Below are 12,768 nucleotides of genomic sequence, written 5' to 3' on the forward strand. Positions count from 1 at the left end.
CAAGGACGAAAAAAAATATATATAAAGCTAAAATAGGGAATTCAGTTAAACCTCTGAGAAGGAAGAGACACAATAGTGTCTTATCCAAAATGAAATAAAAAAAAAAAAAAAGGAAAACAATCAACGTATATGGACTAAAGATACAATAACTTCTTATAATATAAGAGATAGGGTGAGCCAATATGACCCATTAAGTTGGAAAATACCAGAAAAAGTAGTAAGAAATTAAAAAGGAATGAAAATATAGTAATGTTTGATATATAAGAGCTTAGATTTCTTGTCGATTTGGAAAAGTACTTTACACTTAAACTTCTACTTATTACTGTGCCTTCACTGTAATAACATTCAATATTCATATAAAACTATTATATTCCCGGGATCTTTTATTTTATTCACATAGTTTGTCCATAATATTACTAAAGAAAAACACGCACACACACACACACTTGTAACAATCATGAAATAATGAGAATGCTTTTTACCAAAAAAGAACTCTTCTTGAAGATTTCAAAACAGAGAATATATATATATATATATAATTCAGACTGCAAACGACCATTACACTTGCAGTTATAAAATATAAAACATCTCTATTTTGTTTTCAGCTATTTCAGGCTGTATTATGCTGTTAAAATACTTTACTTTTTCAAAAATATTACAAAGCTCTTGTAAACAACCTTTTAAAAAAGAAAACTATAATTATTATATTTGTTATATTGAAGTGTGTAATTGGCAAATAATACTAATAAAAATGAAAAACAGTAAGAGAGAAAGAGAAAGAGCCATATAATAATAAGTGTAATTCTTTTTATTAAAGTTATGCATTTTATAAACATGTATTGTGTTGCTGATTGCAAAAAAAAATAAATAAAATAAAAATAAAAATAAATAAAAGGCAGTTCCTTAAAATAAACCAATCAAAATCTCCAACTATACGATTACCTAATTGCGCAACATAAGAAAGAAGGAAGGAAGGAATGAAAATGAAACATTTTTCGTAATATGAATGATATAATTACTGGTCAACATGAAAAAAAAAAACTCCCTTTTCATTATATGTATTCAGCGTCCTTAAATAAAATTTAAAATACTGTAATAAGGATGTAAAATATAATTCAAGCTACTGCTTCATTTTGTTACAATTAAACACTGAAAAAAATACACCATGTATGTTTAGAAGAAACTTAACGATAGCACCATGATATCTAGTCAGGTCTGCGGTATATACTTTCCAGTATTTGGATAGAAGAATGGTTTTATGTACTTGTTTGAAGGCCCTTCATATAATCTATCTTTTTCTCTGTCATTAGCAGCTTTCAGAATAAATTTTAAAGTATTATTTACTAATCTGATATTTTGCATGAGCGAGCAAAAGTTTAAATAATTAAGCATTTTTATTATAAACACCATGTACAAGTGAGAGTGGGGCTTGTTATTGTCGTGTTTAAAGTTTTCTTTTTTTTTTGATATTTGGTATCTACTATTGTTACGCGTAGAATATCTTGTTGTTTTACTATTTGATGTAATGATCGAGATCTCTTGTAAATTTAAAGCACTCTCTTATGTTTTTTTTAACGGTTATTTATTTAGACGTTTTACTTTACACATTCCCTGTAATTTAAACAATATTCTACATGGAGCACCATTGAGTATGATATAAATGTAATAGTATACATTGTATTCATACATCATCTTTATGCTATTATTTAATCTTTTTTTACAATTGCTTGTGTAGTTTGTATTGATCTGTGATAATTTTTCTTGAATAAATTAAATGTCATATTTGAAAATACAAATGTCCCTACAGTCAATAATGAAAAAACGAGCTAAATAGAAAAGGAAAAAATAAGTCGAAATAGTTTGTTTTACTTCATTTGATATATATACATATGTAATACTTACCAGTGTTTTATATGATATTGGCTCTACAAAACTATTAATGATCTCTGCAATAGCTTCAGCATATACTTTTGCCCTAAAAATCTTCATTAAGTTTCATCATATAACTTGGAAAATGATAACTTACTGTGCTACAACTATGTCTTTATTCATGCATGCTGCCCAATTATTACACATGTCTTCAATGGCTGGAATTCGATTCGTTTCCCCACAATGATTTATAAGATAATTATTTGTACACATTAATTTTTCTTTATGTAATTCTATAACGAATAGATGCACTATGAGAAACAAAGGTATCGATAATTCTATAATCCTTACCATTTACATATTCTTCGGCTTTTATTCGAAAATCTTGTTTTATAGCTAAAATTATATTTGTAAAAATGTAAAGCGCAACGCTAGAGATGATGATATTGAATGCCATTTGTATGTAAATAATGATTGTGTATAATATATCTTGATGCTTCAAATATATTGGTTCATATACTGTTTTGGTTTCTTGATGCTGAAAAGATATGGAATTGATAGGTTTATTATATAGAGTTTTTGTTTCTTTTGTTTTCTCAAATTGGTTTAAACGTGCATTAAAATGACGAGTTAATGTGTTTATATTCAATGATTTTGGAGACTGATTAACAGTTGAAGATAGGTCATTGTTATTAAATATTATCTGATCAGATGTTAATTTGGGTATAAAATTGAATTTAAAATCTTGTGGTATAAAGAGATTATTAGATTGTTCTTTGTATTTAATATAAATCAAAAGTCAAAATGTGCAAACTAAATTATTTCTATTTTTATCTTATTACCTTTTTCTATTCTAGCTCTTTTTATGCCTGTCGTCATTATATTGAAGACACACAGAGAGAGAGAAGGAAAAAAACAAGTTTGTTAAAAAAAAAGGGGGGGAGAGGAGAGAGAAATACAAGAAAAAAATATTACGACTTTATGCTAGAATTATATTTTAAATTTATTGGATGCAACCAAAAAGCAGTCAAAGTCTACTTTAAACACTGAGTAAAACTATCATGTCGTACCTTACAAATGAGACACACTCTATCTTGACCTATTGTATAACAACATTATCACAGCTTTATTATCCTCTTACATTGCACGATAAAACTATAAACCTGTAAAATCAAATAGATTATTAACTGAGCTTAGTTATATATAATGATAAACGCCCTTTTCTTAACAAAAAAAAAGGACAAGGTAATTATTCCAACAAGCTCATTGCCAAAGCATAAAATGAATCTGTGTATTTGACCACTTATTTGTTCTTGATTGAGATGTATTTAAATTAATTAGCTCATTAGTTTCTATTAATCCCTTTTTTTTGTGAGTATTAGAATATGAGTTGATCTGAAAAGATATTACAATAAATAAGCTTAGAATACGACGATTTAATCATTGCATGTCCTTGTCAACGAATGTAATCATTTACAATTAAATGTGTAAATGTTAAATATTAATTGTGTATTTCTCTTGTTTTTTTTTTTTTTTTTTTTTTTTTTTTTTTTTTTTTTTTTTTTTTTTTACATAATCAAAACGTATCATTGTTGTTGTTTAGTGAATGGCTGTCCTCTACGTGATCAGTTCTATCAGCTTTCAGCATATCACTGCGTACGATGTATAAAAGTACTATACGTCGTACGCCACAATTTAAGCTGCGATTTTTTTTTAATTGTTTATTTCTACTAATTTTTAATATAAAACTTCCAAATAAAAAACATATTATGTTTAATATACTATCATAGAATGAATATATAAAAAAAAAGACATTTCTATTGCTAATATTCATTGTTTTTTTAATGTTTAAATTTATAGCTATTTTGGCTATGTTTTTTTTACTAGGGAGAGAAAAAAAGGGGGGGTAATCACACTATTTACATTGTGAAATTACAGAAAAAAAATGCTTTTTTTTCCAAAAATGGATCTATAGAAAATCATATGATCATAGAGAAAGCTAAGAAGATTACATTCATTGTTATTTCTTTTTTATTCTTTTCTTTTATTTATAATTTTTTTTCTTTTACTTTAGATTAATACTTATTTACTTACAATTATTTTATTTTCTATAGATATTTATTATATTTAAGGTAGTATAAAGATTTAGAATATCCTTATTAACGAATTTATACTGACCAGTTTTATTTCTTTCTTAGCAAAAGAGTCTTGTTTTTGTTGGTAGTAGCTTTTTCTACTTTTTATACAGAACATTTTTCGATGATATATTAAAAGTAAGATAATAACTATTGTTTATATTAATACATATACTGACTTGTCTATTATCTTTAATCAAACACGTTTTAAACAGGTAAATAAATGTATATAAAAAGGTAAAATAAAACATAACATTTATCTGTTAATTCCAAAAGTATACTTTCTTTGTCTAATATAAGATATACCAACCTTACCTTTTATTCGGTAAGCATTTTATTCTTTTGAATACCAATACTCTTTTTTATTTTTTTATTTACTAACTAATCAATTTTGTTTATTATAGATTGTTTATTTTTATTCTGTTTAACTGCTATAATTTAGCTTCCTAGACCCCTATCATTATTATCTCTGTCTTTTTCTCTTATTTATTTGTATCTATTTACTGCGTAATTGTACTATTTCTTTTTAAAGATGCAAAGGTAAGTGCAATCGTATTTTCTATTATTAATTGCAAGAAATATCCTTTTTTATTATTTCAAAAGCAATTTATTTTTTGTAATAATTCATTTGCTATATATTTCCATTATTATTAATATTATTATTCTAAATGTAAATAAAGTCACATTCTATGTAAACAAACTATGTTCATTTTTAAATAACGTCCAATAAACAAGGCAATAATAAAAGCCTAATATGTATTAAATGTATTTTATAAGCCAATAAGTAATAAAGATCAAACGTAAATAAACGTTATTTATTCTGCAAAATACCAATGATGGTTCATGTTTTTTAAAGAAATAGCCAATCAAATGTAAAAAGTTATATGTCGTATGTACGGAGTATTATACGTTGTACGTGTGTACAACGTACTGGACGCTGGTATATGCAGTACGAACGTACTACATATATACGGCGTACTATATAGCGTACGCGCGTACGCCATATAGTACTCCATACGTACGACAGACAATTTTTTTGCAGTGGCGATATTCTGCATATACTGGAAAGTCTTTTTTTTTTGGAGTTAACCCTAACCACATAACTATAAGTACTATACATACAATTGAAAATGAATTGTTTTTATTTCATGGACATGTTTAGAAGAAATTATATATTGTTATATATAAATGTTTATTCATATATGTACAGAGCAAATCAACATATTAACTTTTATTGGCTGATACTATCGATGAGGGATTTCTTCCAAGAGAAAAGCAATTGTGTTTGATTGAAAAAGTCTTTTATCTGAGAGGGTGTTGTTGGAAACTTAATGACGGCATGGGTTCTTCTGATTAAGCGATGTTCAATTTTAAAAACCAATTCAAAATATAACTTCATATCAAAATAATTGGAACAGTTTAGTTTACTCGTATTTATGTCAACTTAAAATGAAGATACTTTACCATGAAATCCAATAAAATGGCCCTTATCGGCGTCGGTGATCTCCATAAACTTCACAACACCTGCTTCTATTTTCTCTTCATCACGACCAGCCTTATTTTTTGTGCAGTTCTTCTTTATTCCACCTGAAAATTCCACCAAACAATAACCAATTCGTTTATCGGAGTTGGCAAGAAAACCAGCCCCGTCCCACTTTGTATTTTTTGTTAATAACGTTTCGACCTCAAACCTAGAATAAAAGGTATTAATATTCAGCTTCAAGTCCCAGAGCACCTTGTTAATTTACCAGCAGAAATGAATTTTATCGTTTACCGACAAGAACAAATTGTCAAGCAGGATGACAGTCATTTTGGTTGCAGCGGTTCTTTCCAGAGTAGGTACTAAGAGAGGGTTTAAAGGGCTTTTGCAAAGGTTTAGGCTACGAAAAAACTATCTTAGTTACAGGTTCTTCACATAAATTCTCAATTCTTACAAGTGATTTCCCATAGTCTCAATGTAATTTAGATCCGCATGAATCAATATATCGCTCTCTGAAATTTTAAAATTTTTGATGATTTTTCGAAATTGATCAAACTTAGCAGCTGATTCTTTCAATTCATGTGAAATCAAAGTAGCTGGATGTGAGAGTGGTTGAATAGGGATTGAAGTTTGTCGTTTCAATGTTTCCAGCAGTTCTTCATTCATCATAGACTGAACGCCATCATCATCAAGATATAGCACCTGTAAGCCAGTGATTCTATCAAAAAGAAGGTTTAATTTAAGACCAAGAATATACATAGTATTATGGGCAAATGTGTAATGTTACTCTTTGTAAGTTGAATTTATATCATTTAAAATAATGATGCTGTTGTTGTTGCTGCTGCTGCTTTCATCTCTGTTGCACAACTAAAAAATATGATAAAATAATCAATACATTGATTAGATATTTTTAAAGTATCTGAACATACATGTATACGTTTAGAAGAGTTTGCGATTGAAGTAAGTGTACTTTCAGCTATATCTTCTAAAGTACTATATATCCGCTTTTCAATTCTTTGACCTGACTCTTCTCTTTCCTCGTCATTTCTTTCTTCCCAGTAATCACTATATTCTTTAAAAAAGTGTGAAATATTATTGTTTCGTTTCTGAAAAGAAAAACAAAATAGATAGTTATCAGATTTAAATTCTCACATCTAAATAAAATATTGATTTTTACATTGAAGCGAGCAATGGCTTCAGCTATTGGAGGTTTTGACTATTTTGAAGCTGTCAGCAGAGCCTCGTTTAGCGTAGTTATATATAGAGAGTTCGTGGTCCTCTTTTCTTTCATTACTACATCCGCAAAGCTAATATAGTCATACTTGGGCTGAAGATCAGCAGCGCCTTTAGCCCAATCTTGGTATATTCCTGTTTTTGCAACTTTATGGAACATGGTGCCGAGATAAAAGGAAAATGAGAAGTTTATTATTTTCAAGTTATTATAATTATTTACGCGTGACGTCATAAAATAAATTGAACGTTCGCTTGGGGAAAAAAATTATTTTTTTTCACTGAAATCGTTAATTCTTATTGCATTAATAACCTATGCTCTCATCAAGAGTTCAGCTTTAAAGCAAGGGCCTCATACTTCATCATCTTTCAACACAGAGGATAAAAAGGTGTACCTTAAGCTCTGCTAAATCATTCGCCGGGCATATTTTGTCACCGAGTGACGAATACTCCTTACGGAGAGCTATGTTCCTTTGTGTACATAAACTTCTGCGTATAAGTGTGGAGTGTCTTCTCTTGAACTCTAAGATTGATAGCTGGTTACTGACAAAAGAGAGTATCTTTTTTTTTTTTTGTGTATGTGAAAAATAATTAATGAGTTCAACATTATTCTAGGTCATATCTCATCCTTGTACGTTGATCTTTTCATCGTTGAAAGCTTAAAAGGTTCTTCAATTCAAGTTAAACTACTGTGACTCACTACCCATGCCTCATTTCACTGAAACCAATTTTCATTGCAAAAGATGCACTTTTATTCACTTATGGAATAGTTTGGCTCTCCTTTTCTGAGTCACCCACTTCTTTTTTTTTTTACACGAATAGCAGCTCGCAAGACCAATATCTACATTACCTCCTACTAAAGCTTAGCAATGAGTTTATCACAGCGAGGAAGTTAGGCCGTCCAATATCCACAAACGTCTTTATGAAGGAAACTATTTCATTTTCGAAGTAGCTTCTTAAGTTTCTTTTGTCATTTGAAGATGTGATTCATAGTAAAGCTTCTTATAGCTTGCTTGAACCCCTGTTTAATCAAGTCTTATAACATAATAAATATAACAGAAGGTTGTCTCTTAACATACTTTTTTTTTTTTTTGTAAGGGAGTGAACTCGGATGTTTTTAGTCATGACAAGTGAAGATGAGGACTGAAAAAAGAAACTTAATTAAGAGATGAAAGATAAGAAAATAAAGAAATCTAAAGAAACCAATTATTTTTGTTCAATTTGGAGGACAAGAACCAAGCGAAAGAAAAGACTTTAGTGGTGAATACATTGGTAGTTTAAAAAGGAGCATCGTCAGATAAAGCACCAGTGGGCATTCCAAATATTTTATAAAGTACAATCAAAGATGTGGGGGGATAGAGAGAGAGAGGAGAGTAAGAGTAGTATTACGTAAGTTAATCTCCTGGGAAAATATATCAGGTTTATTAACAGTGTTATGATTGTAGTCGTATTTACAACTAAGTTAATAGAAATAAACTATCATTTATTTAAATAATAAAGAGTTTATTCGAATAAACTAGTGTATTGTACTTCACAGCATAATATTCATTCTACGCTCAGTTTTAATAATAGTCATTGTAAGAGTATTCGAGAATTAAAAATAATTATACACACCGTATTATATAATAATAAGAATTCAATAGATTTATGACTGTTATATTCAATTACATAATTATTTACACAAGTCATATATATTATATATACATCCATAATGTTGTATATTGTTATAGAGGGAATATTCACTGTAAACTAATATTAACGCGTTGCTTATCCCAAAGACAATAATCGTGTATATTTTTAATATCAGCAACAGCTCAGGCAGAAATCTGCATACTGCATGCAGAGTTATTCGGAGACAAAATTTGTGCATATTCGTGCATAAAGGCTTTATTATAGCAGTATTCACTTATCTAAATCACACTCCTATCAATATGACTTACCTTATAAAAACATATAAATAGCACTCGTCATTTTTCCATATTATTTTTTCTTGCACAATTTTGGTATTATTTTATCTTCAATAAACTATACAAAGTTTTCACAGACTTGTCTTTCTTTTTTTCTCTTTCCTTATCTTTGTACTCAAAACAAACAGAATTATGTTAGATATCAGTTATTTTGGAACAGACACCAGTTCTGTGTATTGTTCACAGAGAACATATAACAATTTATTTCTTTGATACAAAACAAAAACTACATACTTCTACAGGCTGCAAAGGAAGTTGGTATTGTGTACGACACGGCTTATCGATTTAATAAGCAATGAATAGCAAACGGCGGAACAGCGTTGCCTGGTTATAAACTGGCATCTAAGGTTAAACCAAAAAAGGAATAACATTAAGATCACAGGACAGCAGCTCGTAACTCTGAAGACACGAAGGAATAACGTAGATAGTGTGTTGAGTATATTAACGAAAACAGTACCTGACGTATACGAGATTATAAATGACATTCTCACACATCACTTTGTACTTTAACAATAAGTACATCTTTTTGAGGAATCAGGCCAATCATATTCGCTGAACCAAACTATGGCTTTTCATTATTCATATTGCTTAGGTATATCAATTATCTTGAGTTAAAGTAAACTCTTAAACAACATTCGTGAGAACACAGTCTCTTTTCATACACGTATATAAACAAAAGAGGAGGATTTTTTTTTTTTTTTAGATTATCTTCAGTTTCAATTTATTCTCAACTGACTATTTTATCTTCGTGTATTTTGTTATAACTCTGTTATATCAGTATCGATTTTAAAAGAAAGTGTGTATTTATCGATGAGAGCGGATTCAAAAAGAATATGGTGCGCCCTGTAGCCTGTTCCAAGAGAGGGACACCTGCAGAAGTGGAAGTTCAACATAAAAGTATTAACTTGAGTATTCTGGGTAGCATGTCCGCATATGAATTGATTGCCCTTTTCCAACAAGTTCCAAAAAGAAATGGTAGAAAAAAAAAAGAAAATTGCTGGTACTAAGAGGGTCCTCCTTCACAGGACCAACTCGAGCCATTTTTTACTGTTTATTGAGGAATTAGTAATCACAACCTTCAACCTATGAGAAATCCGCTCTCTAGAAAACTGCCAAAATCAATGTATGCGACAAATCTTTGGTAGACGGCCTTTCACCTCAACCAAAGTAATGTTACACCTAACAAATTTACCTAACATGAAAGATCGTATTTCAATACTCCAAGCACAATTTCTTTTTAGATCCTCCTTTCTACCAAATAATGCATTATTAACGAAATTGCTACCATACATACAGTCTCAAAATAAATCAAAATGGTCCCAACTATTCAAATCTCCTCTATGGATATCAGTTTGCAATGAAAATCTTGACACTGCGTCTCATAAGGATTTTAGTAGAAAACGAAGACGATTCCTGCTTGACTGCTATCGCTCAAAACTACAAGAAAAACATTCGAAACTTTTATTTCATTGCCTATTATTCTCACGATACCAATGACAAGAAGTGAACGGCTTCGTTGTGTGCGATGACGACTTGGTTGGTTACCTCTTGGTAAACCCCCTAAGTCTTGCCCCTTCCATCCAAATGAACTCTTCACACGCTCACATAGTTTTCCTTGTTTGTATATATGCATAACCGCCTTCAGATGCCCCAAATCTATTGAAGATCCACTCTCTTATCTCTTGAACCTCCTATTACCATCAACATTCCATACTAAGAAAGTGAGAAAATCAATTGATGCCTGGCTCATACGCTGGCCTTCCATATGTGTAATTCTGCTTGAAGATGGACTATCTAGCTTCACTCCCAAATCCCTGAACCCTCTGACCATCATCTTCTTTCAATACAGTAACGATTCTCTGATAGTTAATCATCATCACTTATACATACACTTTAACATTTTCCCTTTTATATCCCAAAAGAGTTTTTTGTTCCTTTTTTTTTCCATAGCGATCTGACCAGGGCAAAACAGCATATATAAATGCTATGTGCTCATTGATCTTTTTTTTTTTTTAATTTTTTAAATAAAATTCTTCTTTAATGGTAACAGCTTCAATTACTGTGTATTTCAAATTCAGTTTCAAAATATTCAAAATATTTTTTTTTTTAAAAAAAAAAGGATCTCGATTTCAAGTGTTACTTCTTTATAATACCTCTTCCAATGCTAGACAACGATTCCTTTTTCTCTTATGTAATATATATTTATCACTCTCGTTGTCTTCTTTTCGTTTTGTTTAAAAAAAATCGATTTTTTGAACAATTCTTGTACAAATAGAAACATACTCGGAGAAGGGATCCTTTGATAAAATATTCTTTCTTATCAAGACTACTTGCGTAATATGATGTCGTTAAATAGCAGTTTAGTGTATTCATTAGTATTGTTATGTAATGATAGACATATTCACTATTTAATAGTGACGATATAACAACTGTACTTTTTCTGGTTAAAATCAGAGGATTTTTGAAATAATAAAGGAATAGCTGATAATCATAAAAAAAAAGGCAAGATCGACAATTGTTTTTTCCGCCGTCCCGTTATTGCCATTTTCTTTAATTATAGTATAAATACGAACGAAAAAAAAAAAAAAAAAAAAAAAAAAATTGCTACCTATAATTTCTTTCTTTTTTTTTTTCTACATTTTTTTCTTGCTATACAACTTTTGTAATGGGCTTAATCGATAAAATTAAAAACAGTTACGATTATTATAAAGTGGACAAATATACAAAAAGACGTACATCACAGTCTCAATTTGAGTCTCATGATCGTCGATATTATGAAAATGTATATAGGGATGGTGATTACCTGAATCCAGAGGATGTAATGAATAATAATGCATCTAAAAACACTACACATTTAGCATATCGAAACTCTCGTTGGTCTTTTCCGGAATTATTAAGGAAGTCAAGTAAAAAGCAACTTCCAGCAGTTGTTGCTAGTCAATTGAAAAATTCAGAAAATTATACTTTGGGTCGTGCCGCTTAAGTAAAAAAAAAAGAAGCGATACTAAAAAGTGTATAATTATTGTACATAGTCTGTCAGTAGGAAATAATGACCGTCGTCAGCTTTTTTTTTTCTTGTTTTGTTTTTTTGTTTTTGTTTCTTTTAGACTGAATTTTGCCGGAGCTTTAATAAATAAATGGTTATTGTAGCTATACAAGATTCTGTGTTGCCCTTTTTTTTTTTTTTTTTTTTTTTTACTATAAAAGACATTATTGTTGCCTATCTTTTGATGATTAAATATTTATTGAACAAAACCCATTTATATAAATAATAAAATAATGATGTATTGCTGGTGTTGGATCAAAACAAGGAAACTAAAACCTCTTTTGATAGTCAAAAAGGGGAGTTTTTTTCAAATGCGATTTTACTATGGGTAAAGAGGAAACTAAATTCAACTATTTCGTGTGGTAGGTGGCTTTCAAAATTTGCTAGGAGGGGAAGTGATTAAGTAGAAAAGGATAAAGGATCAGCCATGGTGTTAGGCAATTTTTAACCGGCGACGTATTTATTTATTTTTTAAATAAACAATTGAGTAAAGTTATTATCTGGAGATCACCAGGCTCAAAATAATGTGTTAAAATAGATGAATTGCTTTTTGTTCTTTGAATCGACGTACTAATTTGAATAATTTTCAATGTACCACTGCTAAAAGATCCTTTTTTTTAAGCAACTATTAAGTACATCTTGTAATAATCACTATTCAACATGAAATAGTCCAGTATAGCAAATTATTCTTTTTATTGAAGATTGTATGATTTTTGACGTGGGTTGTTTCAGCACAGCCATCAACGCTCCAATAATTAATTCTCTGCTTACAGCGCCAAACCTCAATATACACTACATAATGTATATAAACAAAGAGGACAGGAAGGGTAGAGTATAGTTATATACGCTTAAATAGTATCAAAATGTGTCAAGCTTCTCTTTGATATCAAGTGAACTTTTACTACAAACAATTATCAATAGACTCTTTTATTTTTCGAATTAATTTCATTTCCTTTGCTTGTTTGCAATTTATATCAACTTGTGTCTTGTTTTTATTTATTATTTAAACAAGCGTCTTGATAGAATTCGATAAAATAATGT

The 12,768-nt window shown here is 29.6% G+C and overlaps 4 protein-coding genes across 4 annotated transcripts; 2 read left to right on the forward strand and 2 right to left on the reverse strand.

Annotated features, from left to right (window-relative positions):
* Window positions 1-1,391: 1,391 nt before the first annotated feature.
* Window positions 1,392-2,912, reverse strand: BX663DRAFT_506715 (Di-sulfide bridge nucleocytoplasmic transport domain-containing protein). Its single transcript, XM_051527230.1, has 5 exons — window positions 2,712-2,912; window positions 2,221-2,613; window positions 2,027-2,162; window positions 1,903-1,975; window positions 1,392-1,826 (listed from the first exon to the last, which is right to left on the reverse strand). Exons 1-5 carry the CDS (start codon window positions 2,746-2,748, stop codon window positions 1,707-1,709), a joined length of 759 nt encoding a protein of 252 aa, XP_051383499.1. The 5' UTR covers window positions 2,749-2,912; the 3' UTR covers window positions 1,392-1,706.
* A 2,394-nt stretch (window positions 2,913-5,306) lies between these two features.
* BX663DRAFT_542456 (uncharacterized protein) lies at window positions 5,307-6,877 on the reverse strand (the record flags this gene model as incomplete). Its single annotated transcript, XM_051530817.1, has 8 exons — window positions 5,307-5,353; window positions 5,469-5,695; window positions 5,753-5,884; window positions 5,939-6,202; window positions 6,272-6,351; window positions 6,414-6,590; window positions 6,662-6,700; window positions 6,779-6,877. 8 exons carry the CDS (start codon window positions 6,875-6,877, stop codon window positions 5,307-5,309), a joined length of 1,065 nt encoding a protein of 354 aa, XP_051383500.1.
* A 2,551-nt stretch (window positions 6,878-9,428) lies between these two features.
* BX663DRAFT_567562 (uncharacterized protein) lies at window positions 9,429-9,752 on the forward strand. The gene has a single exon (XM_051532099.1). The coding sequence runs from the start codon at window positions 9,515-9,517 to the stop codon at window positions 9,686-9,688; it is 174 nt and encodes a 57-aa protein (XP_051383501.1). The 5' UTR covers window positions 9,429-9,514; the 3' UTR covers window positions 9,689-9,752.
* Window positions 9,753-11,317: 1,565 nt separating this feature from the next.
* Window positions 11,318-11,854, forward strand: BX663DRAFT_506728 (uncharacterized protein). The gene has a single exon (XM_051527231.1). The coding sequence runs from the start codon at window positions 11,347-11,349 to the stop codon at window positions 11,662-11,664; it is 318 nt and encodes a 105-aa protein (XP_051383502.1). The 5' UTR covers window positions 11,318-11,346; the 3' UTR covers window positions 11,665-11,854.
* Window positions 11,855-12,768: the final 914 nt, after the last annotated feature.

This window comes from Cokeromyces recurvatus (assembly GCF_025118155.1).
Source record: "Cokeromyces recurvatus strain NRRL 2243 chromosome Unknown BX663scaffold_10, whole genome shotgun sequence".
NCBI classification, from domain to species: domain Eukaryota; kingdom Fungi; phylum Mucoromycota; class Mucoromycetes; order Mucorales; family Mucoraceae; genus Cokeromyces; species Cokeromyces recurvatus.

Bases quoted from the DNA above. Each gene is read 5' to 3' on its own strand.
- BX663DRAFT_506728 (XM_051527231.1), top strand. From the start codon at position 11,347: ATGGGCTTAATCGATAAAATTAAAAACAGTTACGATTATTATAAAGTG.
- BX663DRAFT_506715 (XM_051527230.1), bottom strand. From the start codon at position 2,748: ATGACGACAGGCATAAAAAGAGCTAGAATAGAAAAAG. The intron at 2,614-2,711 runs GTAATAAGATAA...TTATACCACAAG, and splicing joins AAGAGCTAGAATAGAAAAAG to ATTTTAAATTCAATTTTATA. The intron at 2,163-2,220 runs GTAAGGATTATA...TATTCGTTATAG, and splicing joins AGCCGAAGAATATGTAAATG to AATTACATAAAGAAAAATTA.
- BX663DRAFT_567562 (XM_051532099.1), top strand. From the start codon at position 9,515: ATGGTGCGCCCTGTAGCCTGTTCCAAGAGAGGGACACCTGCAGAAGTG.